The following is a 27812-nucleotide window of genomic DNA, read 5'->3' as shown; positions in this document are numbered from 1 at the left end:
GGCCGGATCGGAGTGCAGAAAGAACAGCGGAGCCCAAGACCGTTGGCAGGCGAGGGGCACGTGGGCAGCGTGGGAGACGCCCACCAAGGGCTAGCCCGAGGCTCTCAGGGCCTCCACCTGGCAGAAAACAGACGCCAGCTTCTAGCCCAGGCCCTCGCAGGAGGCATAAAAGTACACACAAGCAGAGCTTGTCTTGCTTGGTTATTTTTGTTCTCTGCACAGTTGTCTGGCATTTTTTCTTATATTGTAATGGAAGACAGAAAGCAAGCTAGAAATGCCACCTATTAATTAGCAATGTGACAAATGAGTAAATAGAACTTGTTCTTGGCAAGGCAATCATGGAGCGTAAAGCGCTCCTCTCCTGTCTTCCTTTCTTACTGTGCTCGCTTATGATTGGTAGAGGGAAGGGAAGGCTATCTTAAAATGCAACTTGTGTGTTCTGTTAATGGTGACTATCTCAGGGCTTCTATTGCTGCAACAAACCACCAGCTAAACCCTGAGTCTGATAGACTTTCCCCCGCCGTCCTTTCTTCATTTCCGGTGACCAGGAGCCCTGAAACAGTTTACTAGTTGTAAACTAATTCTTGCCTTTACACATGTGTGACATGGTCTTTCCGAGTGATTTTAGCATAATGACTATTTTATATATGATTTTATATATGACCATTTTTTATATGATCACCATTTTATAGTGATATTCATGGTCTGTTCTTTTAAAGGCAGACTAATACTGAGTTGGGTGGATGTTCCCCATTTATTCCATTACAGTTGAAGGCATTTGAAAAAAAGAGCATTTGAGTCTCTGCGATGAAGCTTGGGTCATCTTTGCTTTAGGCAAAGGTTCTGGGTCATGACCGAGCACTTTAACTCGGGTATAAGGGTCAGATGTACCCTCAGCCTAAACCAGGAGGGGAGTTAGGGCCGTGAAGGCTGAAAATCACCCAGAAAGCTCAGCTTCAGGAAGGATGTGGCAGATTTCAGGCTTACCACATCTTGGGAACAAAATTTCAACTCACACATAACTCAACCCAAGACTAGTTTATTGGGGTTACTCACAGGACCAAGGCAGATGCATCAACCAGAAGGCTGTGTGAGCTTGGCCGTGACTCTCGTGAAAAGGTACATCCCTAGAATTCCTTGCCTGGTTGACAGGCAGCTGAAGAGAACCACAGGGAGGGTCCTCTGAGCCTTAACAACTACCCAAAGGGAGCTCCTGTGTCATCCGCTTCTCATGAGTTTTATGGCCCTGGTTCCTTCCCATTAGGAGGAATGCTTCAATTCAGAAATAGCCCCACAGCAACAAATAACAAGAAATTTCTAATTCTAATTTCCAAGGGGCCATAGGGCCATTATCAATACCTCTGATCAGGAACTCAGTCTAGGACATTCCTTTACAGAAATGAAAATATTGACTATTTGGGACCCACAGGAAGAGCTCCCACCCAGGAGATCTCTCTCTCTCTCTCTCTCTCTCTCTCTCTCTCTCTCTCCATCCTGAAACTTGACATAACAGAGCAGGGGAGTGAAGGAGAGAAATAGGCTGTCGTGCTTGCTGGCTCTTGGCTTTGGGCACTTGGCAAGGAGTAGCAGTAGATAGTGGGATGCTGAGTGCTGATCTCCCTGACTCAGAGGGAAGAAGCCACAGACACAAGTCTGTATACTTTCAGCCATAGGTTTTATTTGGAGGTATGTAGAACTGAAATCTGTAAGCCAAAGAAAGAGAGACAGGCTAGCTCTTGTTCTCGGACCAGACTTCGTAACAGTGAGTTTCTTGGTGATGTCCTTCTTCCAGTGTGTCTTTGGATGTTGCATAACAGCTATTGTAAGAAACACACACACACAAGAGGTAGACAAGCTTAATTCTCACCATTATTCTCATCATTAGAAAATTCTCATCATTATTAAAAAGCTACCCAATTTATACTATGCAATTATAGGTATAGAAACTTAATTAACTAACGATGAATTAACAAGATAAGCCCATGACTGTACTCCGGCCTTCTCTGTTTGAGATCCACAAAATTTGTAAAGCTAAATTTTTTTTCCAAGTTTGTTTTATTTTGTGTGTAACTAGTTTGCAATGGCCATATGGAAAGAGTATGTTGTCAGGTGTACTTTATCTGTTTAAGCAGCATTTTCTAAACTTAATGTGAGGAACAGACAACCACCCAGAAGGTAAGTCCCTACTGCTGAAGATACCATGCCCTTCAGACACAGGGCCCAGAGACGCCTGAGTTGGTGCTGACCTGAATACCCCCTTCCCGAGCCTAGCTTTCATCATAGCAAAAGGCACCATGCAAACTTCCAAAGGAGGGAAGCTACCAGCACCCCTAGGCAGCTGTGATGCCCATGAACTACAAGAAAAATCAGCATGGCATAATAACCCTAAGGGTGAAGGAGGGGCACGCATACCTTGATGCTAAACAGTTCCCTACAAGGCTCACTCAACCAGAGGGAAGCCACACCTGGTACTGGAAACCTTGCCAACTACCCAGGGCTGGTTAAGCAATGGGTCCTGGAAAAGAATCTAGAACCAACACGTTCCTAAACCAGCCTTACCCCTAACTACATTTTAAGTATTCTAAATATTTGTCCTTACATCCACAGGTAAGCATAGTCCTTACCCCTCAGCAAGGAAACTTCTCCTTAGAACAAAGACCATGACAGAAAACCACAGCCTATCAAAACGCAGAGTCACGAGCCCAGTCCTGATGAATACATCTACAACACAACTGCCTTGCTCGGGGAACACTCTGGAGGAGGGGACGGAAAGGCTCTAAGACACAAAGAACCGGGGAGTTTGCTGTGAGATCGAGCCTCCTAGTGGTGTTAGAAGCTACACCCATGAACATCTCACGAGCATGACTGCCTAAACCTGAGCTGAAGGAGGACGACAGACACGCTGAAGTAGGAGAGGAAAAGCTCAAGATGCCTCAGCCCCACACAAAGAATGATAGGGAACTAAGGAAAGCTGTGAGCAGGAGAAACAGTCTTTCCCAGGAAAGAACACATCAAGGAACTGTCAGTACTGAATGGTCCTGGAACCCTATGTACAAGGAACCATGCACAGACAGAGCCTGTAACAATTAATGAAGAAAGAGGCTGTGACTTTGAAAGAGAACAAGAAGGGTGTATGGGAGGGATTAGAGGGAGAAAGGGAAAGGGGGGACGTGATGTAACTGTATTATAACACACACACACACAAAAAAAAAAGAAATAGAAAGTGTAGTGCGAATTCAATATGTCTTAATAATAAAACCCCCTAGTGCTGGGATCAAAGCCATGGAATTCCAAATCCTGGGATCAGCTTTGTATGATCTCTGATTCTCTTTTAGACAGATATTCAGTCTTCTGTGGCCAAGGGTGGCCTTGAACTCACAGAGATCCGTCTGCCTCTGTTTCCTGAGTGCTGGAATTAAAGGTGTGAGCCACCACCGCCCGGTCTCTGTGGCTAACCAGTGGCTTAACTCTGCACCCTGACCTCCAGGCACGCTTTATTTGTTAGATCACAAAATATCGCTATGTCTGTGTGCATCACTAGCAACTGCCTCCCCTACAAGGGATCAAAGGTCAAGCTCACCCGCCCCCACACACATACATGACTCTAATCGTGTGTAGTACTTGGTCACTGTCACACGTCCTCACTCTATCCCACCTGTCACCACCCAAAGCTTTTCTTTTCTTTTTTCCTGTGATACAGACTTACGTTTTTCACACCTTTACTGTGCGGTCAACAGGCTATTTTATGCCAAGAAATGTGTAAAATAAATACCACGTCTGGTCAAATCCTGCTCGTACCACTTCAGAAATATTTTGACTACACCCCCATTCACATGTGGCTAAATGAAGGCTCTTATCATGGCCCCCTCAAACTTATGATTAGCTTGGGATTTGTCTTAGTATATTTTCTCTCTCGGTGTTCATAATCTCAGAAATCCACTTCTGGAGGAGTAACAAGACAGCAAACATTGGATACAGAGAGGGCCTATAAATTTCAATACTTAAACAATTTTCTGTCTTATTTACGTTATTCTTTCTGCTTTGTTGGTTGGCTCTTGTTTGTTGATTTTGGCTTGTCATTTGGTGGTGGTAGTGGTGCTGGCTTCCTGATGTATGTCCACAAACATTATTTTTTTTTATCAGTGTTTCTTTTCTTTCTCTTTCTTTTCTGTATTTTATTTTGTTTTGTTTTGTTTTTTTTCAAGACAGGGTTTCTGAGTTTCTCTGTGTATTCCTGGCTGTCCTGCAACCTGTTCTGTAGACCAGGATGGCCTAGAACTCACAAAAATCCACCTGCCTCTGCCTCCCCTCCCCGGAGTGCTGGGATTAAAGATATCCACCACCCAGTTTATCAGTGTTTCTTAAGGAAATACATTCACCTTCAAAATTTCTCTGTGCGCTATCCTTATCACCCCTAGTCTGAAACGCTAGGGTTTCTACACTTCTGCCCCATGCTATTCACAAAATAATGTGAGACAAGCAGCTTCGAGCATTTAAAGCAGAAGTTTGAATTCTCAGTGGTACAGTGAGTCTGGCCATTTATTCAGAGTGAGAGAGACATGGCCTCCAAGGACCCTGCTGAGCTTCCCTCTCCTGGTTTTAGTAATCCTCCTGCTGCCTGACTTCCAGTTCTGCCAGCCACACTGTCATCCTTGCCAGTAACCAAGCAACCTGGCTCAGGCTCTCGTCTGGGGTATTCATGTGTTAAAAGTTACCCTTGAAAACGTGCACCCAGGTAATTCTGCCAGCTGTGTGCCTACAGAGTACGCACTGACTGTAGCCGCCTCTACCACTGCCTCTAATGTCACCTGGGTTTGCTTGTCACCTGGCAAACATGTTGCCAAAATACGGGCGATGAGATTGTGCTGAGCTGTTTACAATTTTAAATAAGAATTTTTCAGTCTTGGTGTGTCCCCCACTCTCTCACCCCAATGTTTAGTGACAGATGAGGATACAGCAACCCATTAACTTAGCTATCAGAGTCAGATGCAAAGGAATGGAAGACAGGAAACTGGATGGATGTTTGAGGTGATGCTTTGTTGAGCTTTGGGATTTTTCTACTTGTTCAGGTGTAGTATATAAAATGTCATTAATTTTACATAAATGAGTAAAAATTTTGTAAAATATATACGGATCTCTCTTTTGACTTGTCTTGTGATAAAGGATTGTCTTTCTGGTTGGCAAGGTGTGCACTTATCCTCTTTCCTGGTCCTCCATCAACACAATTCCACCCCTTGTTTCCAGTAGATTGTGAGGTATACCTGTCAAGTTGGTTCTGACAGTTTGAACTTGAGAGGCATGCCTTAAACTTCAGCAACAGCTACACAATTTACTGACATTCTGTAGGCACGAGGCATTGTTACAACTTTCTGCATCTACTTCCTCATCTCTAAAGCTAAATAGCGGTTCCCATTGAGCCTCGGTGATGAAGAAAAATATAGAAATGTTGGGGACAACCTCCTGTACCTTTGCAAACTAGACTAAACGAAGGGTGTATTTGTTTGTAAATACTTTTTAAGAAAATATGGAAATTTCCTTTAAAGAGATTTCTTTTAAAAACTGGATTACTGGCGGTTTACATTGAAGCTTTCCAATGTAAAACAATACAAATAGCAAACGCTTTCTGCTGGCCTTGTTGCAGCCTGTGACACTAGCAAGTAGGAACCTGCGTGAGGAAATCCAAAAGCAGCTGTGGAGCCATGCTGAGGCCTTGTTCACAGAGTATAGTTACAACATTTTCTTGGCAACTTGATGCCTGCAATCACCTTTGACTCTATGACTGGTTGCTGCCTTCAGAAATCGATCTGTACAAAAGAGATAGGATTGTTTTCAGGATTATATAACATTGCCATTAAGAAAAAAACTATCACAAAAAAGTGTCACAAGCCAGATTTGTATTAAATGACCAATTGCTGTGTATCAATACCCTCACAGCAGGTGATAGCCAATGATGAGCTAGTCCAGTGTTTGGTTCTTCCAAATCCTGACTTTCAAATTCTGGGTTGTTACTTATTTGTCTCTTTACATTGGACGGTTTCGGTTTATATAGTTTATATTTGGACTAACAGTCTAAATTATTGCTCGCCTCTATCTTGTCTACATGGAAATTGATGAGATATTAAAATACCCATCATCAAAGCAGTTATTATATTATTTACATATATATATATATATAACAAATTCTTAACTCCTCTTCAGTTTTGTTTCTACCTAGTAACTATACATAATTATTTAGATGGATTTACCCTCACTAATGAGGCTTCTAATAAGATCTTTCAGCCACATTTAACAACATTAGTGGTACTAGAGAGTGTCTTGATCCCTTATAACACACTAGGATAATATACTAGACATGCCATTATAGTGGTCAAGGTTCTCTTGGGCCACCTATGGTGGCTTCCGGTTTGAGCAACTAACTAGGGATCATCAACTCAAGTAGAATGTAGGTGACTTTAAGTGATTTTTGCATAATTCTTTGCTGCTCCGCGTCAAGAGTATGACCTGTAGGCTTGTGAGTGTGGATATATGTCTGGTAATCTGCTTGAAAAGGAAAAGAGAAAGGCTGGCACCAACGTGCCGGTCAAGGGAGAACACAACCATCGCCATCCATGGAGTGCTGAGGGCCCCACTTCTGGGCTGCAGCCCCATTTCAATTTGGCCTCTTGCTAACCAGGAAGCCACCTATATTTGTAAATCTTATCTGCCTCAACATGGTTTTGCTATGTTTTTTTAAACCATGATACCTTTCTGTGGTACTTCTTCCAACAATCAAAATTTCCAGCAATTATCCAGGTTTTCCCAAAATGTTCCAACAGTACAGGAATCTTTAGGCCAATTGTCATGTAATTTGGTGACTTGGAAGCAATTTGATTGCTTGATAGATGTCTACATAAACCATCAGGAACATTGCCCTGAATATAACTAGTTGCTGCCACCTCCTGCCTAATCTGAGAACTAGAGATGGTATTGGGGATTAAGCGTCATTGTTTGCTTACAGCGGGGACTCCGAGACCGACTGTTTACCCTTGTTTCGTCATCCTGCCTTCCCTGAAAGCCCACTAAACCAAGTGTGGCTTGCACTGAAATTATGGCTGAAACAAAAGCTGCACAACACCTTAATTGCAGCCTAGAAACACACGAGCGGTATGAATCGCTTGCACACTCTGGAGCAGCCTTGCTCTGCGTTCTGGCTTTTCTTGCCTTCTGCGTATTCTATTCACAGATCTGCTCCCGATTTGTCTCTACTGATCCCACTATGTGCAAAAATGTCTTGCAGTGTGAGAACACTTAGGTTGCCTGGGAAATCAACAGAACCTTCTAAATCAAGTACTGCTCTGGAGGATTTTCATTTGAAAGGTCCTGAAGATTGACTGGGTTGCTCCCATTGTCTTTGGCACAACAGGGCATGAAAAGGTGCCCATCAGAAGACGGAAATAGACTTTGCTATATCCTGAAAAGCCCTTGCTCAGTCACTCTAGCGATTAGTGCAATCAACCATTCATCCAAAAAGCTGTACATACATTACATAGTTCAAATACTTGCGTAGTTCATTTTCAATACCAACACGCTTACTTACCCTCCAATTACAGCCTCTTCCTTGTGCCAGAATCCCTTTGAGATGTTCTGCCTAACAACCATGATGGCAAACATGATGAGGAAAGGTAGGAAAACATAGAAACTGATCAAAAGTCCCTTCTTATATCGGCCATCACGCCGCTTGACAATCAAAGGTGTGCTCTTATCTGAAAATGGGAAAGTCTCATTTAGGTTTCTCAAAAACAATCATTGACGCAGACCAGGGAGTGACTTGGATTGCTTTGTTTGGTTCTTTAGGACTTCTCAGTTTTACTTTTATATACTGTTAGTTCCTTTTGAATTAATTTTTATGTGCAGCATATGGATATGAACATTCTTTAGCATGGAACTGTTTGGTCTCCTAAAGCAGAGAGATGAACAACACTGGGCCGGAAAAGGATGCAGCCTGGTTCTGATTTGTTTTTACTTTACTTTTGTTTTATTTTGTTGCTTCAAAAATCTTCATCCTTGAATTAAATTATCTATAGTTTTAAAGTCAATCTGTTGTGCCACTTGAATTAAATTATCTATAGTTTTAAAGTCAATCCGTTTCTGAGCCTTTCAACTACATTTCTGCAGCTACACCCTTGGCCACAACTCAGACTCTTTCTCTCTTTGACAGACTTCACACTCCTCCCCGTCTCTCCCTACTTACAGTCTTCTGTGGCTCGAATGATTCCAGAGCTCCAGTTACTCTAACAATAACTCACTCCCTCTTACTTGCTTTTCCTTCCTCTATTTTTTTTTGTTTAAATAATAACCCATAGTCTTGATTCATTTCTTCAAAATCTTTCCCTTAGTTACTCGCATCTTGGTGTGTACTGTATTATCCTTGTACTTTTATCCCCCCCCCCCAAGTTAGTGGACATGGATAGGAGATTGCTTAAATTTAACTGACTTTTACTGTATCTTTATTACTAGGCATGTCTATCAATTGTGGCTATTTCTGTAGTTAATATTCTACTCTGATGGGGCTGGAGAGTCCTGAGTTCGATTCCTGGAAACTACATGATGGCTCACAACCATCTGTAAAGAGATCTGGTCTTATGATGTGCAGGTATATATGCAGGCAGAACACTGTATATACGTAATAAATAAATCTATTTTAAAAGTCTACTCCTAGTTGTATTAGAAATCTTGCCTGGGACCTGGAGGCTTATTTATAGAGCTATACCTCAGTTTGAGAAAGAACCAGCACTGAAACCTAGTAATACAGCAACATTGCAAAAGTGGCAACTAAAATAATGTGGGTGATTAAAAAATTCCAATCAATGAGTCAGATGTAAGCTCTCAGCTTCTGTTCCAGCACCATGCCTTGATTGACTGCTCCCATGCTCTGCCCCTCCCCCATAATGGTTATGGACTATTACCTGCTGGAATCATGAGCCCCAAATTAAATAATGTTTTATAAGTTGTCTTGATCATGGCGTTTTGTCACTAAAACAACAATCATGTAGCTGTTAAGAATATGGATTGAATGTGGGGCCTCAGTTCTGTGCCATTGATTGATGATTCTGCTTTATGCCAGCGCCGCACTGCTTTTGATAAGTTTTGAATCCCTGGCTACTGAAAATCTGCCACTGCCAATTTTAATCACTGATGACAACTTATGCTGGAGAGGATGTGGGGTAGAGAACACTCCTGCATTGCTGGTGGGAGTACAAACTGGTACATCCTCTTTGGATATCAATATGGCAATCTCTCAGAAAATTAGGGAACAACCTTCCTTAAGACCCAGCAATACCACTTTGGAGTATATACCCAAAGGATGCTCAACCATGCCACAAGAACATGTGTTCCACTATGTTCATAGCAGCATTGTTTGTCATAGCCAGAACCTGGAAACAACCTAAATGATGGATAAGGAAAATGTGGTACATTTACACAATGGAATACTACACAGCAGAAAAAAATAACGACAGCTTGAATTTTTCAGGAACATGGATGGAGCTAGAAAACATCATTTTGAGTGAGGTAACCCAGACACAGAAAGACAATTATCACATGTACTCACTCATAGGTGGTTTTTAAACATAAAGCAAAGAAAACAAGCCCACAAATCACAATCCCAGAGAACTTAGACAACAATGAGGACACTAAGAGAGACTTACATAGATCTAATCTACATGGGTAGTAGAAAAAGACAAGATTTCCTGAGTAGATTGGGAACAACAGGACCTTGGGAGAGGGTTGAAGGGGAAGGGAGAAGCGGGGGGGGGGGGAGAGAAAAATGTAGAGCTCAATAAAATCAATAAAAAAATAAAATAAAAAAGAATTCTAACTGTACAAAACAGATCAGATAAATTAAATGGGCAGTGATTGTTCATGACTTTCCACTAAATGTATTTTTAAATGTTTTGGTGGCCTACGATACTCATGATCTGAACTTTCCGCATTCAATAGAACAATTCATTTTAAACTTGCCAGACAGAAGAGATGGTTCAGCAGTCGAGTACTTAACTGCTCTTCTAGAGGACCTGAATTTGCTTCTCAGCATGAACACTGGGCCACTCACGTTAGGCCTGTAACTCCAGCTTCAGGGAATCTTTTTTCTTCTTCTAGTTATCTCAAGCACCCCCAAACTCACTCTTCTCTTTGCCACCTCTCATGCATGCATGCATGCACACACACACAAACACACACATGCACACAAACGCACACACACCTAGTTTTTAAACATGCAACTCTGTTGTAAACTTGAACATTTTCCCGTATATCTCTCTGGGGAGATGCAGACTGCAGTAAGTTTTTGTTGTTTCTGAAACTCACATTTCTACAAAAGTATATGCTGCATGGCATGGAAATGTTCCGCAGGTGACAGTGAAACCAGGGGAATGAGGTTTGTTAGATATTCACACTTCTAGTTTAGACTGGAAATAGCCTCACACGGTTCTGTAAATCTAAATAAAGTCAAGCAAAGGAGATATACCACCTTCTCGGTTGTCCTTCTTAAAAGTCAAATCTTCGGTGGCCACAACGACCAGCGGAGATGGTGTGTACTTACATACATGCGGACCCTACTCTGGACACTTACCCATGGGCAGCCAAAATCCATCATCTAAGCTCCCTCCCGGAGATGAAGGTGTCATGTCACACTCTGGAGGTGAAAAGCCAGCTTCGCAATGGCAGTTGTTTAGATTGTTGCAAACCTAAAACCAGATCCAAATGAAAAGTGAGCAACCCAAGGGTTTATATACATATGCCTGTAATTTATTATGCATAAATAGGATGCGTAAATTAATCAACTACTGTGGTTTAAGTTAAGCAGTTTTAATATGAAAGTAAAAATAGTAATGATCCAATAAATATGCTTACATTATGCTTTTTAAATCCTATCTTTTATTCGGCATGTTTCTAAATGGAAGTTATAATGTTTTTGATGTAATTGAAATGACTAGTTAGTTAGAGAGGCTATGAAGTTAGAGAATACAAATTGGTGGCAATTACAATCTATTATTAATTTAGACTTAAAAAACAGCTATGATGGGAAAAAAGAAACTTCTATGGAAAATGAAAGAAAACCCCTTGAAGGAGACAGTGGACCAAAGGCAAATATTAGTTCATCCAGAAAGCTAAAAAGACTCTTGTGAAAATAAAAGGAGTGCCAAGTGCCCAGGAGCAACTCCAGCGTCAGCCCCACAGAAAGTGAAAAATGAGTTAACCTAGGTAAATTCCAATTCTATTGCTACAAAAAGCCCAGGGTTTAAGGAAGACACCTTGCTGGCACATTTTAAGCAAATGCAAGCTGCGAAACCTTCCGACCTCCCATAGCTCGCCATATAATTTCCCAGCAGCTGGGGAGGTTGAACTACCAGGGGTAGGTGTGACAGGTGGAACTGAACCACTAATGACTGAAGCCGTGTCCTCAACAATGCATTCAGCACGTTGGAAGAGATTACAGCCTCGCCGGAATAGGAGGAGACATCGGCTCTCATGCTCTCTCGCATGCTGTGTGGGTACGAAAGTCCCAGTAGTTCTTAAAGAGAAACTACTACCTATGTTGGGCCCCTTGCATTTCATTGCTTATAATGTGGGGAAACGGAGTGATTTGAATGTACAATGGCAGCTGTTTTTTTTTTTACAGTATTCCTACTGGTTACATGTTATCTGAAAGAACGTCAATGTGAATCAGTAAGGGCTGCACAGAAGACACAGATGAGGAAATTAACTGAGGTCACTGAAAGATAAACCTAATCCGAGTAGATCTGAAACTCTGGTTTCTTAAATGCCAGATGAGAAGTCATGCGTATATTAAAATAAACGAAGTGTGTGCGCACCTACATTCCCAGAAAGCTCACGGATGCGTGGGGATAGCCCATACGGATGGTGCTTTAACACACTTACATGTTAATAATCCAACCTTGGGACAATGTTTCACACTCTTTGTGCACCGTTCAAACCTTATCTGCTCAGTGCGCCTGTCACGGTCACGTGGTGCGCACAAATCAGGTACATCTGCGTAAATAGTACAGCCTGCGCTCCTTATTGAGCAGCAGTTTTCGAAAGGGAATTTCCACATCAAAGAATTCCGATCCTGGTTATTCTGGGAAAGGTTTATGTCATGTGAACTGAAATGATCGCATTAAATGAAAACACAAAATGGTTACAGACCCCTTGTCCTTGGCACTTCACCTCTGAGTCACACTTCAATTCTCCTCTGTAGGCATGCACACGCAAGCATTGCCCTTTGATGCAAGCCTGAAGGAAATATCAAAGCGAAAAATGCTCAAATTAAGCAACAGCAGGAACTTCAAAAACAAAGTCTGGCTGAAAAAATTGTATTTGCTACAAAATTATGTACAGGGATAGCATTTGCATAAGGGTGGATTTGCGTTTCACAACGTCTAGTCATTCTAAGGAAAGGGTGTGCCCACAGACTTCATGCAGTTTGCATTTTGAAAACGAGATGCAGCTTCTTTTCCTTGAAGCAACAGAGCTATCCACACACAACAATGACTTGGCATGAAAATGAACGCAGCCAACTTGTGCTAAGAGCAGAGCTCATTGCTCGTATTCTTCCCACTGCTGAAAACACTCTCTCACCTTCTGTTCTAACCTGGAGTGCTGTAGAATTCCTCCAGAGACCAGTTTAAATCATCTATGCATTGGGGACTGCATAGAACTATCTCACAGGTCAGGGAGCTGCAATAGCTTCCCACAGTGAATACTCAGTCGACATCAGTGTGGACTACCCAAAGCCGAACTGAATTTGAATGTCTTTTCTAAGGGAAGCGGCTGACTTGGCTCAGATGATCTGTTGGAATGTTTCATGTAGGATGAGTGGTCTTTTTTAAAGAGATAAACTGAGGCACAATTAAATGAAAAGTTTAATGTTAATAAAAGGTGAAATTTGTGATCCAGAAGTGACTTGGAAGCTGCAGGGAAGAAGGATGGGGGGAGCTTTTCTAGGTGGACATGGAAGGAAGGGAAAAGAAACACCAGATTTGATAGGCTGGAGGTGTCTAGTTCTGTTCCTGGTTTTATGCCTTTCCTTAGTCAGATGATGGCAAGTTGGTTAACTGCTTCTGCTTGTTTTAGCTTAACATTTCTATTACAGGCACTTATCTAAAAAAAAAAATACCTCAAAGTTATATCTTGCTTATTTTTGCAAATCAAACAAGCTTAATGTCACTTAGAAGCCTTAACTGGCTTTGGACCCTCTGGAATTCTCTCTCTCTTCCTTTGTAAATTATGTGTATGTGCGTATGTGAGTGTGGTGGTTTGTGTGCATTTAAGTGTAATGTCTGCAGAGGCCAGAAGAGGGCTAGCAAGAGCAGCAAGCACCATTAACAGCAGCTGAGATATCTCTCCAGCCCTTGGTCAGAAATCTCCAGACCCTATGTCCATTTTAATTTATCATCCTAAAATTCCTATTGCCCTTATTCATAATTCTTTCTCATTAAAAGAATTTCCAAATGAAGCTCAGAAAGGAAAATTATGTTATATTTTGCATATGCTCTGGAGGTAGGAGGTCCTTCTGTATTTGTGTTGCTTTCATTGGTTAATCAATAAAGAAACTGCTTGGCCTGATAGGGCAGAACTTAGATAGGTGAAGACAGAACTGTATTCTGGGGGGAAGAAAGCAGCAGATAGAGCTGAGCCGCCATGAAGCTGCCAAGTCAGACATGCTGAATCTTTCCCTGTAAGCCACGACCTCGTGCTGACATACAGATTATAAGAAATGGGTTGAATCAAGATGTGAGAGTTAGCCAATAAGAGGCTAGAGCTTATGGGCCAAGCAGTAATTTAATTAATACAATTTCTGTGTGATTATTGGGGGATTAAGCTAGCCAGGTGGCGGGACACAGCCAGCTCCTCCTACTATAATGCTCTAAGTTATTTGACCAGTCTATAATTGGCATTTATTGTGTCTTGAATTTTTTCTATGCCACTTTATATTTCTTTTTAAGATTTATTTATTTATTATATATACAGTGTTCTGCCTGCATGTCTGCCTGCAGGAACAGAAGACAGCACCAGATCTCCTTACAGATGGCTGTGAGCCACCATGTGGTTGCTGGGAATTGAACTCAGGACCTCTGGAAGAGCAGCCAGTGCTCTTAACTGCTGAGCCATCTCTCCAGCCCACACTTTATTTTTCTTAACATCTAAAAATCAGTTTAACACTACTCTATTAAAATGCATAATGTCTATTACACACTCATGCATATGTATGTTCACACTCATAAATCCATTCATTATAAACATAGACTGTGTAAATGTCAAGTAAAAGTGTGTTTACCTTGCCACCACCACAAATGGTGCCATCAAAGACGTAGGTGTCGTCAGGCCCAGAATGTCTTGAGTGTGCGGATATGCACACTTGGCCCCCAATGTAAGTATACTGGAGATCATATTTTTGTGTTGGCACGATTTCTTCATGGTTCCAGTAACAAGCCACTTTCCCACAAAATAAAGCACTGGCGTATAAGGCAGAAAATTGGCATATTGTCACTTAACTGTCTTATCCATTAGCTCAATAATAATTCAATATGTAAGGATAATGCAAAACCTTCAGGCAGATTATAATAGCAAGTCGTTGAGAACATGTCCCTGTAATGGCAGGCAACACATGACCTGCCCGCAAACACTAGGCGCACCTCTTTGCACTGCACACACCACACATGGAAAAGGTACAATTTGTCGAGTGTGTACCTATAATTACAGCGTCCGTGGCAGTTTCCAAATTTGTCATTTTGACTGTTCACTTCTTGCATGCACAAATAATTAGGACCCTTAGCATCTGAAAAAAAAAAAAGAATTTCAAGTTTCTCATGCTAAAAGCCAAAAAGTAATTTACAATATTTAAAAGTGTAGGATATTTATACTGAGATAGTCAATGTTTTGAAGTATAAATGGGAGCAGTGGGCAAGAATACCAAAAACTACTCAGGAAAAAAACTGTATTGTGTTAAGGAAGATTGTTGAAAAAACTACTCTCTCCCCAAAGCCACACGCTAAAACTCTACACTTCTCCCACCAATGACCTCAACCCTGACTCTCACATCCTATGTGGTTTCAATGTTATAGTCGTTTCCTTTTTAACATGGAAAGGATTTGCTTTGATTTAATTTTAAATATGGGTGTAGATCAATATTTTATAATAAGGCTACAGGATAGATTAGTGGCTTTAAAATAACAGCAATTCAAAAACAAACAAACAAAACAAAACAAAACAAAAAAAAAACAAGGAACATCTCTTACGTTTCCCAAATAAATCCATGCACTGCCTATCCAGGTCGCGGCAGATCCCACCAAAGCAATAGGCAGTCTTGTTGTTGCAGGGCTCTAGGTCAGCAGCCATTGTGTCAGGAACACAGTATTCGGAGAATCCATTGCAGAACTCAGGGAAATCACACAGGTCTTTACTTTTCCTACATGGGCGCCCCCTTTCGGCTAACTGAGAGACAAAGAACAGACTACCGTTACCAGGGTGACTGGGTTCTCCTCTTCCTGGAAGTTAGGCAAGATTTCTCTACTCCTTTGAAAGATCATGCCATATGGATTAAAAATCAAGTTGTTGTTGTTGTTTTTTTTTTAAAAAAAAAAAAGGGGGGGGGGAGAAAGATGCAGTGAAGTTTCTCTGCAACATAGGGACGGAGCTTGTTTGCGTGCGGTTCCCCAAAGACACACGTAACAAAGACGCCACTCACTGCCTTACTTCAACTCAAGGATTCATCATCTTTTCTTGTCTATATACCAGGGGACATCATTATAATATGATGCCAGTTGTTTTCAGAGTGGCCTGTAAGAGTGTCGAAGTGCTGGTTACAAACATCTTTATTGCTAGGACCTGCGGGTAAAGCAGCTGGCCCTATTGATGTCCATCATAGCTTTGCATGCACAGCTGTGTCTAAACAAAAGGCATTAAGGAAAAGGCTCGGATCAAATCTCGCAGCTTCGGACAAGGTCTGGTAGAAGCTCGACTATTTGCAAGAACGCAAAGAAGAGACTAGGGCCGTCTCCATCCCGTATGGTTAATCACAGCTGACAAAGTGAGGATGGACTCGGTCAACCTGTTTAGCTCTTCTCGACGAGGCTTTCCCTGATGACCAACACTCCGAATTCTCACTCCAGAATGGAAGGGCCCAACTTGGAGATAAAAGTTAAGAAAGGGTAAGTACAAGGTCTACTGTCGGGTGTGGATGCCCTGCGTGGACCCTTCCATTCAGGCACCTTGAAAATGAACAACTCTGGCTCTAACCATCAGTTCCCAGAGAAGACACCCTGCCAGGGGCAGGCTTCCGTGTCTGTCTACTGCATCCCACTGGCTCGCTCACCTGCCCTGGACTCCTTTTTATGCTTTTCAGAATGGGATTCGCTCTGGCTGTTTTGTCAGACAGACCTTGTTAGTTCTCATTTTTGTTATACACTATTTGATCATAAAGAACTACGTTCAGGCATTGACTAGGAAAAATTCGTGGCCCAATCATTTTGAATGGTACTGCCTACCACAGCTGAAGATGTCTTTGGGACAGATTGAAAGGTGATGAAAGTAGAGGTGAGGAAGTGATCCACAGGCTGAAAGTAAGGACACAGTGGAGATTAGAAAATACCCTTACTATCTACCCCATGGAGAAATGACACATTTCCTTGGGGAAAAAGAATGTGCTTCAAATGGTCATAGTCTAGCTTTTAAGACTTAGACCAAAAGAAAGCTCTCCAAAGAGAAAGCAATGAAAACCATGTCGGGGATACTTCCAGAAACTAGGAAAGAAGTGCACCAAGCCAGACCCCCGAAAGGCCAGCCCTGTGTCTGAGACTCACCTTGCATGTCCTTTTGTCACAGCATGCTCCTGTCCCACACTCCGCAGGATTTATCAGAGTGCAATCCTTAGGGTTACAGCATTTTTTATGAGTACAGTCCTAGAGAAGAAATGATAACCCAGGTAAATATAGGAGTTAGAAATCAAATATATGATTTTTATCTCTTTTCCGAGTCCAGCTGGGGGATGCTCAATGGACCTTCACTGGTTCACAAACTGCCCTTGATAGTCCCAGCCCGGCCAACAGCAGACGGTTCGTCACTGCAGAGTGCGCTACACACCGGTGTTCACTGCAAGCCTCCCACCAGTCAGGTTCACACAGACACGTGCAGCCACTGCCTCCATAGCCCTGACCACGGGATGGAAACAGGGAGGTGGCAGTGTTTCACTTTATCCTTGGCTGATAAAGAACAGAGAGACACATGCTAAAGGCAATGTGTGACCCTCAGCTTGCTATCCAGGCTGTGGGGAAGCCATCGCTGAAACTTGGGAGCTAAAACACTTGGCTTGGTGAGAAACATGCCATGGCATGAACACTATAGGGGTGACCAGCTACATTCTGACTGGGGCCAATGCCTGATACTGTAATTGGAATCAAGAACTCGGGGGTAGGTATGTCATGGGCCCTCTGAGAGAACCTATAACTACCATTTTGCCAGTTGGATATAGTATCAAATCATCTTCTACATATTTCTTTTTTAATGTATTTTCTCTTTTTTCATGTGGTTTTATTTTGTTTTCTTGGTTTAGGTTTCTGTTGCTGTTGTTGTACTGCCTTTTTACTTATTTTTAAAGAAAGAACCTAAAGTTGGGTAGGTTGGGATTAGGAGAGGATCTGGAGGAGTGGACCTTAACCTGAGGTTACCTCCCCTTGTGGGTCAAACGACCCTTTCACAGGGGACACACATCAGACATCCTGCCTTTCAGATATTTATATTACAATTCATAACAGTAGCAAAATTACAGTTAGGAAGTAGCAATGAAGATAACTTTATGGTTGGGAGTCACCCCAACATGAGGAACTGTATCAAAGGGCCACAGCATTAGGAAGATCCAGAACCCCTGGTCTGGAGGGACTTGGAAGGAGAGAGGAATGCTATCAAAATATATTTATAAAGTTGTGTTAGATAATAAAAAATATGACAGTAAAAAATAAAACCCCAAATAATGTTTTGAGAGATTAAAAAAATATTCTGAGATTATAGCATCCTTACAACATCTCTCCCTTCCCTTCCCTTTCTTCCTTCCAAGCCCTGCCATATACTCCCCCTTGCTCTCTTCCATCTTTGTGGTCTCTTTTTCCATTAACTGTTATTACATGCATGTGTGCATATGCATATATATTCTTAAATATAGCCTGCTCTGTCTATAGGATGCTACTTGTACTATTTTTTCAGGGCTGGACACAAACCAAGTGTCGGGATGAGCCGGGACAGTTTGACTCACCTCTTCTGAGCCGCAGTCACACTCCTCTGGCGCTTCCAAGACACGGTTGCCACACTTTCGAGTTTGGGGCCCTGCGACAACCTGTAGCTCTGGTTTATCCCGAAGGCAGTCTAGTCCAGACTGCGAAGCCAGCTGCTTGAATCCATCCATACTGCAACTGCTAAAAACCTTTATGCCTTGGGAACGTCTAAAAATAAAAGAATATTCCTCCGATAAATGAAATGCAAATGGCATTCCTTAATAAAGCGTATGAATCCCCGAATATTCGCCTTAAAGGAGAGCCGAGGAGGAGAGAGGGAGTTACCTCTAGCTTTAGCACAGGCCATAACCAAAGCAGTGTGTTTCTTCCTCTTACTATTTGTTAGAAACAATAAACAGAGGGTGGGGGGAGGTAAAGAGCTGGACACTTCATCTTCAGGGCATGGGAGGAAGCACCACATTTGTTTCAACAGAATTATCTCTGCAAGAAGCTCGCACGAAGGCGTGAGTGTGGGGTAGCTGGCCACACCCCCCTCTGACATATGGTGAAGATGGCTTTGCTCCCCTAGTTTCTATTTCTTTTTCTCTTTAGTGCCTGGGGAGACTGAATCCACTGTTTTTGACTGGATGTGTTTTTGCACATGGCTTCCATGGTCTTCTTCATTCATCACATGCACACCCCCTTCCTCGCAAAGATTCCATGCCCTTCGGGACCCCCTCTTCCTGGCTGAGGCTTCTCTTTTCACCCTGTGAGTTCTCTTAACATAATTTTTTATTTTTTAAATCTGTACATAATTTTAATTCTCTCCCATCAGCTGAAGATTTGTACATTCTAGAACACTTGTCCTTGAGGCACAACCTGTGCAGCTTATTTAACCTCATGATTGGATAGCCTGATGGACAATGGAGGATAAGCTGGATGCAGCGAATGAAACTGGTCAGAAAATCTCAGTATTCAATAGTGAATTGTGATAGCTGGCAGCCCATGAATGACTCCTCAAGGGCTTTCCTTCTCAATGTTGGTAAACTTCCGTGGATTATTATGAGAACAGCGACCTCCCTCAGACAGTGTTGCTCTCCCTCAGTGTTGCTCTCCCTCAGACAGTGTTGCTCTCCCTCAGACAGTGTTGCTCTCCCTCAGACAGTGCTGCTCTCCCTCAGACAGTGTTGCTCCTCTCCCTCAGTGTTGGTCTCCCTCAGACAGTGTTGTTCTCCCTCCGAAGCATCATACATTCACTTTGCAGGGCACATTTATTCATCCATGCTGTGCAAATTGATTGTATACTATTTTGTTTATTATAAAATCTCCCATTCTGCAACATTTAGTTTCTGCCCCAAATCTCAGGTTCTGTCTCCACCTCTCTCTCACACCTCAGGTTCTGTCTCCATCTCTCTCACCTCAGGTTCTGTCTCCATCTCTCTCACCTCAGGTTCTGCCTCCATCTCTCTCTCTCTCACCTCAGGTTCTGTCCCCATCTTTCTCACCTCAGGTTCTGTCTCCATCTCTCTCTCTCTCTCTCTCTCTCTCTCTCTCTCTCTCTCTCTCTCTCTCTCACACACACACACACACACACACACACACACCTCAGGTTCTGTCTCCAACTCTCTCTCACCTCAGGTTCTGTCCTCTCCCTCTTCCCATCTCCTTACACTTCCTCTGAACCAGACTCTTTAGCCAGGTTGCACTTTACTTTGTTTTCCCATGTCCACAATTTTCTCCCTTGTAGTCTAAGTAGCTTCTAAATTTTTGTAACCTTTTCTTTCCCTTCTACCCCAATATACACAGCTAAATCTCCTAATTGACGGACCTGTTGAGTCCTCAAGCCTTGTGCTACTTCAGCATTATTACATTTCTTCAATAGAAGCATTTCAGCGATGCTAACGGAAGAACCCATCACTCACTCCACATACAAGCAGCACACTCGCTGCTAACTGTTAAGAACTGGTAGGCGTGTTTTCTGTAATACCCTAAGCTCATGTTCTTCTCTGGGCTTCCGATAATTGCACGTGCATTCATTTAAATTGTTCTTAGTCAAGTCCTACTGTGAGAGGGTGTAGGTCAGAACACACTGCGAGAGTTTCCCAAGCGTCTACAGAGGTCTGACCTGGAAAACACCTTACATTGCTGAAGGATTCATTATGCAGGTGCTTCCTGGACAGAAGCAGTTGTAGACGTCATCGTATGTCAGTCCCAGGTTAATCCCAAGCAGCTGGGACAGAACAGCGGCAAAGCCCTCCACGGTTAATGTCTTCGGGTGCTAGACAGATAAAGACAACAGAATTATTGTGCCAGTTCTCCTTCTTCCTCCTCCACCTCCTCCTCCTCCTCTTCTTCTTCCTGTTTGCTTTTGTCAGACTTCGTCTGACCATGGCACATAACTACGATGCAAATTCAAGAAAATGGGATATCAAAACTTTCAAGAATGCAAATGTGAGAAAATATGAGCAAGTTGTGATTTTCTTTTCTAAGCACAAATCTTTCAGTCCGAATGGAGCTGACATATAGGAAAAAGAAGATTGCTACATCAAACCTTCAATTTATGGTATGTTACTGAATAAAATTCAAACAACCATAAAGGCAATTAGGGAAGTAGATTAATTTTAGGAACAATTTTTTGAGGATATAATTAGCAAAACTGTAGACCACAAAGAGTTAATGAATGGGCAATTAATTTTTACTTTAGAAATTGTCTGAGGAAATTTAAATAAAATTTTACTTCTAATTGATTTAAATTTAATATTGTAGCCAAGTGCAATGGCGAAGAAAAGATCTATGGAATGTAGATGCAATGAAAGGAGATCCCCAGAGTTAGTGAGACACACAAGACCGTAATTCCGAGGACAGGAGGGGTATAAACATCTAGAATCTATACAGTGCATACCCAAGAAAGACAGAAAAATAGTCTATATGATAGTAAAAATGGTAGCATGAAATCTTTCCCTACAACAAGCTATTCTAAACATAAATGAATTAATATTCTCAATAAAAGTGTGATTTAGCAGAGTGGATTAAAATCAGAACAGCCAAATGAAAAAGAGCATTCATTTAGATTTCTATATTTATTAAATATATATATATATATATATATATATATATTAAAAGCTAGCTAAAAGCAAATTCAAGAGCTAAGTGAGAGATTCACAACTGTAAAACAGATGATAATAGTGGAAAGATTCAGGACGTCATCACCAGCATATCCCTGAAGAATGGGAGCAAAAGTGAAGTCGGGCAAAAAAGATTCTGCCACTGTCTCAGACATCCCTGCTTCAATGCCATGATAAAATCAAAGTAAAGACAAACACACAGAGATATAGGAAAAAAAATTAGAGACCACATGTCTGACAAAGGATTAATGTCCATAATGTAGAGAATGCGCACAATCCAACAACAGTGCATTAAACCACTTAAAAAATGAGTCAAATACTTGAATAGCTATTTCTCTGCTAATACATGGTAAAGTTTATCAAGCATTTGAACTGGAATGGCAGCATTGGTGACTGCAGAAACACAATTGAAAGCCATGAGAAGATGCAGCATCATGCACATTAGCCTGTCTCTATTAACTAAGTAAGTTTGATTGGCTGTGCAGCCAATTATATGTTGGTAAAAGGATTATAGACTGGTTAAACACATACCAAAACCAGTATTATAGTCTCACAATAGATTAACAAGACTGATGCAAAATTCAGCAAGCTGACTTCTGGGCAATACTGACCCAAATTAGGCCCTCAAAGAGATATCTGCTCTATCAGATACACTGCAGCAGGGTGCATAACAACAAAGACAGGGGAATAAAGATCTGTTGGTAGAGTGGATACATTAACTCAGTCATATAAAAAGGAAATTATGGCGTAGATGAAACTTTAAGTGCATTGTATTGCTTCAAGTAAACCCCAAAGCTGCTATAGCAATAGAAACAGAACAGAGTGAGCATCACCTGGGGCAGAGGAAGGGCTGCTTGATTGACATGGAGACCCATCTTTAAAAGGTGAATGTATCTTGGGACTTATTTCACAATGAGGGTGAATACAGCTAACATCACAGAACTGGTTAAAATTTGAAATGTTTTCCCCCAATCAGATCAACTATTTTATAACATCGAAAGCCTAAAACAAAGTTATAAAAATTGCCAAAAGTATACAAAAAATACATTCTCTGTCTTTTCACTCAGGAGACAGGGACAACAGAAGGCATACCAGAGCGATTCCTGCTGTAAACTTTGGGTCGCAGACCATTCCGTGATATGTTGCTCCCACATAATCAGGATAATCCTTATACCTAAATTAAAATTTTATGTCAGTGCACTTGTTTCAAAATGTCGCTAGAAAGGACATTTAAACAATGAATTTCTGAAAGTTCCGTATCTTTGAAACATGGTATTCATCATACATCATGCTTTGTGCTACCAATAATTCATTAAGAAGTTAAAAACACAAATAGCATGTCTGCCATACTTCCCAGGAACTTAAGTTTAAAATGATGCTTAAAAGTCTATGTTATGCAATCTAAAACCTAGAGGAGCCTAGTATTTCCATACCCTGTTCCTCAGGATCCCCATCACCGGGTGGATATTGACTCTAAGATCTAAAGGCCAGTGTATCTACTGTTGGGCTTTTCATTTACTGAACAAATCTTAAAATTGTAAATAGCATTGAACTAGAGGAGAGAGAGAGAGACAGAGAGAGAGAGAGACAGAGAGAGAGAGAGAGACAGACAGAGAGAGAGAGACACAGAGAGAGAGAGAGAGAGAGAGAGAGAGAGAGAGAGAGAGAGAGAGAGAGAGAGAGGTGCACCAAGAAAACAGAGATAGCGTGCATGCAGAGATCAGCCCAGTAGGGCTGCCTTCAAATACCCAGCCCTGGCCTTGAGCCTAGCAGGAGGAACAGAAGACATGTGGTTCCTCTTATATCTCTGGAGATCTTCGTGAGTGAACTTCTCGTATTTACACATACCATGATTGACTGAGTAATGATAAAACCTGCATACAGACTCTAGAAACACCCAGAGCAAGTAGCTTAAAACTACATCCTAGGTCACTATGGAAACGCTGGAGCGTAGCCCCAGGTGCAGGGAAGAGGCCGGTCCATTTCAGTTATTTACTTTTTTTCCCCCAGCATCATGGGCAATTATTGCACTTATAACGTTAACATCATGGTGCTGGTGCGACCATTTCCCGGTGAGGGCTTTGCAAACACAGAGGCCCTTGTTCACCCTGCTGCTTTTCATACCTGGCCTTGGTACTGAAGTGCAGGGGGGGAATGGGTTCTGGATGGGGGGGGGACTGCGTTTGGTTATTAATCACATCTTTACATTTTGCTTATACTGGCACAATTACACATGCACGACTTTGACAGCTGACGTTAATTAGGCAAGTCCCCATCCGTGGGGGGCAGGTACTTACAGGAGTAAGTACGTGATAGCCCTGGTGCTTTCTGGTGGCTGCTTTTGTTTCCACAGCAGAAACCTTTGCAGGACTTCATCGGCATCCCCATTTGTTTCGATCTTATTTTCGTCTGACCAGATCTCTAGGGACGTTAGCATCACAGTCATCTTCAGCTGGGAAAACATCTGAAAAGAGGACACACGCGGCTTGGGCTGTCACTCACCCTGCCGTGTCTGTAAATGCTGGGATTACACGCACTTTAGCGCTTTGAGGAGATAACCCAGCTCCTGGATCAAAGTGCCGGGAGGAATATGCATCTCACCAGAGCACGCAGCCGTGCACACAGACTGTGTTAGCGGGTTAGCATTAGCCTCTTACGTCATCGGAAACGGAAGTACTCACAGTGTTAATGAGACCAAAGATATGAACAACTTTCTGAATGGCGAGTCCCATCTTAGAGCCCATGTGGTCGAACTGAAAGGCAAGTTTGTTTCTCAGGTACTCGTACAACCAATCAAACAACCACTCTTTAATAGTTTCAGATACAAACGTGAAAATAATGCAGTACTCAGCTGAAGAGGCAAAGCCAAAATATGTTAAAATTGGTTGTCAGTGACTCCTTCCTGTCTGTAAACTTTTCCCGATTATTGCCTTTACTGCTTTTTACACGTAACCCTGGGGTCTTAACAACTAAGGCTACTAACAGGGGTATTTGTGATTAACTTCCTTTTTATGGGCACAGGAATTAAGACAGGATATGGTAAAGTTGCAGAGCACGTGACCAGTAAGGGCACGATCTAGGAGTCCAGTGGCGATCTCGGGACGACAGCTCATCCCTACCATGGCTTTATCCATGACGATCTTCACATTCAGAGTCCTCTTCATCAGTGTCATGTTCGAACCTTTCTGTGAAAGAATAAAAACACCAGTGTAATAAAACCTTCAGTCGGGCATGTACACAGCTGATCACGGGGCTGACTTAGAACTGTTTACGGTACTCATTTTAGTAACCTAGGTGATAGATACGCTCTCTAGTCGCGGGATTCTTTTTTTTTTTTTTAATTTTTTTTTTTTTTTAATTTTTGAAACAGGGTTTCTCCGTGGCTTTTTGGTTCCTGTCCTGGAACTACCTCTTGTAGACCAGGTTGGCCTCGAACTCACAGAGATCCACCTGCCTCTGCCTCCCGAATGCTGGGATTAAAGGCGTGTGCCACCACCACCTGGCTTTGGGATTCTTTTAGAGTAAGATGCTCTAAAGACAGCTGGACTGGAAAGAAACTGCTCAGTCTCATCATGTGAACAAGGAAAACCATGGCTGTTTTAAAGGTTGTTTCCTGTTCATATTTTTCTATCTTTGCTGAATGTCTTTCATTGAAGATAAGATGGGTATGGAATTAACTCATTATTTATTAATAAAATCAAATATATTAGCCATATTATGTCTTCTTACTGATTTGGTTTGTGGCTTCTTGAACATTTTCTTTGTAATAAGGCTTACTTATTTCAACAAACACTTAATATTCAATTACATGAAATGTGCATACATGTGCACAAATATATAGATGGAGTTAGCTTCTGTGATCATAGAGGTCAGTTAGTCCAATGTCTAGACCTCTCCAGAAACCTGGAACTGTTCCAGGGCCAGAGCTCTCAGCTGGAGACCCAGAAGAACATGACACTGAGGTTCTAGTTGGATCCAAAGAACTGTACGTGAAGACTACTGCATCCCACCACAGCACCCGGCTGGAGAAAATAATATTTTGGTCCATTCTTATTTTCATTTTTTCTTGTACACTCTTTTACGTAGCATTTTAATAGATTTATTGATACTTGTCAATATTATTTAATTTAGAAAGTAATGATTGTAAAATCAGCAAAAATATGAAATCATATTAACATAAAAATGAAAATTTTTAAACAATAGCCACAATTAGATTATTTTTCCTTAAGAAATCCTAGATATTTATGGTGAGGAAATGAGAGCAAATACACCAACATTCTCCACACCATCTTTAGAAGGGGAGATTTGAGCCGGTTTCTAGTTATTGTATGACTCATTTTTCTTTCAAAGTTTGTAGCAATGGAATGCTTTTTTACAAAGCAAATATACTGACAAAGAAAATACAAAGTATCAGTAAGTAAATCCAGAACCAATTATGTTAATGGTATGCAAATTCATACAAATAGCAACTATGTACGTCTATACAAACGCCTCATATAATAACTATACAAACTATTGCAACAAGCTTGATTTTTTTAAAAAAAAATATCTACTTGTTATTTTCTAAAGACTATCCGAGGAAACAAATGAGTTCTTAAAATAATTACCATACAACAGTTTAACTTTGTTGTCCCAATGTACCCAGTCTCAGAATTTCCATGTAAGTAGCACAGATGAAGACAAGACTCACCTCCGCTTTTACAAGAATTCGGTAGGATGGACTCTCATGCTGGGGAGTTACGTTTTCTTTTAAGGGTGAATAATCAATTTTATTATTCTTTACTTGATAAATCATGTGTTCAAACGTAGCTGAAGATTCGAGAGGCTCAATTCCGTAAGTGATGTTCTCTAACTGCAACAAGCCCCTAGACGTACAAAGAGAAGAAAGCACAATTAGTATAGGCTTCCCCTGAGGAACCACACTAAAAGCATTTTCCATAAATTCCTTATCTAACCTCCAAGAAGCACTCAGTCTTACTTGGGTTAAGTTTCAAACCCAATGTTATACCTATTTTCTTTCCATTATGGAATTTAAGAAAAGTTGTAGTCTGATGTGACTAGAAAATGTGAATCCTTTTCCTGCTCATGGGAGCCTTTTCTGCTTAAGTTTTATGATGGCAAAAATACAAAGAAGCCCCCAAAAGTACATGAAAGGACAAGAGAAAGAGACAGGAACAAAGGGGCTATATAAACAGGGCCACCACAGTCTACAGGTCTGTGTTATTATTTTTGGGCCTCATTCTATCCTTACAGACGATGGGGGAAGATGAGGGTTGACATACAATCTTAGTTCACACTTTCAGAATGGTACCTGAGACCTGAGCAAGTGCTGAGAGTCACAGTGGATGCTGGAATCTCGGCAGCGTGTCCTTGATAAAAGCAATGGCCCTAAAAAGGGACAGAAGAAATATTCCATCTGATTCCCAATGGAAACCCGGGGGCAGGGGGGGTAGTCATTCTGACTTCCTGACAAGAGCAAGCATCCACCCACATTCAGCCGTTACATCATGTGTCCGATGTCCAGTGTCCTTCCCATCACCCCACACATGCTTCCTCAGCACCTTCCTGGGCTTCACTTGCCATTCCTATTTTCCTCTCTCTGAAATTTAATTCTTGACCGCTATTGATATCATTTATCCATATCTTTTGCGTTATAGAAAGATTGCCTAAGAGTATAGTTCATATACTCTAGCTTATGATTTATAACATTTGGCTGAGTTGAACTATGAACATTTCATTCAGTTTTGGGGGGTTATGCGAAAAGGGTTTTTGAAGTATTTGCTCATTTATTTTTCATGTCTGTGTGCACCTGTCACAGCGGGCATTCAGAGGTCAGGGAACAGCTTTTGAGAGTCGCTTTGCTCCCTCTACCACGTGGGACCCGAGGATGGAACTCGGGCTGTCAAGCTTGGCAGGAGGCATCTTGCAAGTCCCTAAGTATTTAGCTGACATTTGTCCTCCTTGCTTTCTCTCAGGATTTCACTAGAAAGGTAATTAATCATCAGTAATTCGCTCTTCCTCATTGATTTTATCAGTGTTAATGATTCCCAAACTCTCACACAATAATCCTCTTAGTGAATTCTTCTTCCTAAGTCAAAACTGTAGTGATTTCCAGGAACCCCTTTGTTCCTAATGCTGTGAGACTTCACTTCCCAATAGTTCATTGACTCCCTCAAATGTGTCTATGTATGAAAAGCATCCAGGCATAGATTTCCACTTAACACGACATAAACCCCATCCTAAACCTCATTCCCATCCATTAGGGTAGCAAGCTGGGTCTAGATACAAGGGCAGTCATTAGAGTCCTTATAAGCCAAACATAAACCTTCAGCACGATGCCCTCTGCACTCACAATGACAGGGCACTGCCCAGACAGGGAGAGCTGCACTATACTGCATGTTAAGCAACAGGAACAACAACCTGCTCCTCCGGAGATGCCAAC

General features: G+C 41.7%; 1 protein-coding gene across 1 annotated transcript in view; it reads right to left on the bottom strand.

Moving 5' to 3' along the window:
* Positions 1 to 5773: 5773 nt before the first annotated feature.
* LOC130862636 (A disintegrin and metallopeptidase domain 3-like) overlaps positions 5774 to 27812 on the bottom strand; it is a 32050-nt gene continuing 10011 nt past the window's right edge. The window contains exons 5-20 of the mRNA XM_057752346.1: positions 26682 to 26758; positions 26061 to 26235; positions 24490 to 24555; positions 24052 to 24123; positions 23668 to 23834; positions 22463 to 22544; positions 20387 to 20523; positions 18287 to 18473; positions 16842 to 16940; positions 15279 to 15474; positions 14731 to 14818; positions 14318 to 14495; positions 12187 to 12273; positions 10610 to 10724; positions 7577 to 7742; positions 5774 to 5804 (exon numbers count right to left, since the gene is read on the bottom strand). Coding sequence (XP_057608329.1) covers positions 5774 to 5804; positions 7577 to 7742; positions 10610 to 10724; positions 12187 to 12273; positions 14318 to 14495; positions 14731 to 14818; positions 15279 to 15474; positions 16842 to 16940; positions 18287 to 18473; positions 20387 to 20523; positions 22463 to 22544; positions 23668 to 23834; positions 24052 to 24123; positions 24490 to 24555; positions 26061 to 26235; positions 26682 to 26758 — 1923 coding nt within the window. The remainder of the gene's footprint in view (positions 5805 to 7576; positions 7743 to 10609; positions 10725 to 12186; positions 12274 to 14317; positions 14496 to 14730; positions 14819 to 15278; positions 15475 to 16841; positions 16941 to 18286; positions 18474 to 20386; positions 20524 to 22462; positions 22545 to 23667; positions 23835 to 24051; positions 24124 to 24489; positions 24556 to 26060; positions 26236 to 26681; positions 26759 to 27812) is intronic.

This window comes from Chionomys nivalis, chromosome 20 (genome assembly GCF_950005125.1).
Source record: "Chionomys nivalis chromosome 20, mChiNiv1.1, whole genome shotgun sequence".
In the NCBI taxonomy this organism is placed as follows: domain Eukaryota; kingdom Metazoa; phylum Chordata; class Mammalia; order Rodentia; family Cricetidae; genus Chionomys; species Chionomys nivalis.
The sequence above is the reverse complement of the archived record's forward strand: the minus strand, read 5'-3'. Positions and strand labels throughout refer to the sequence as shown.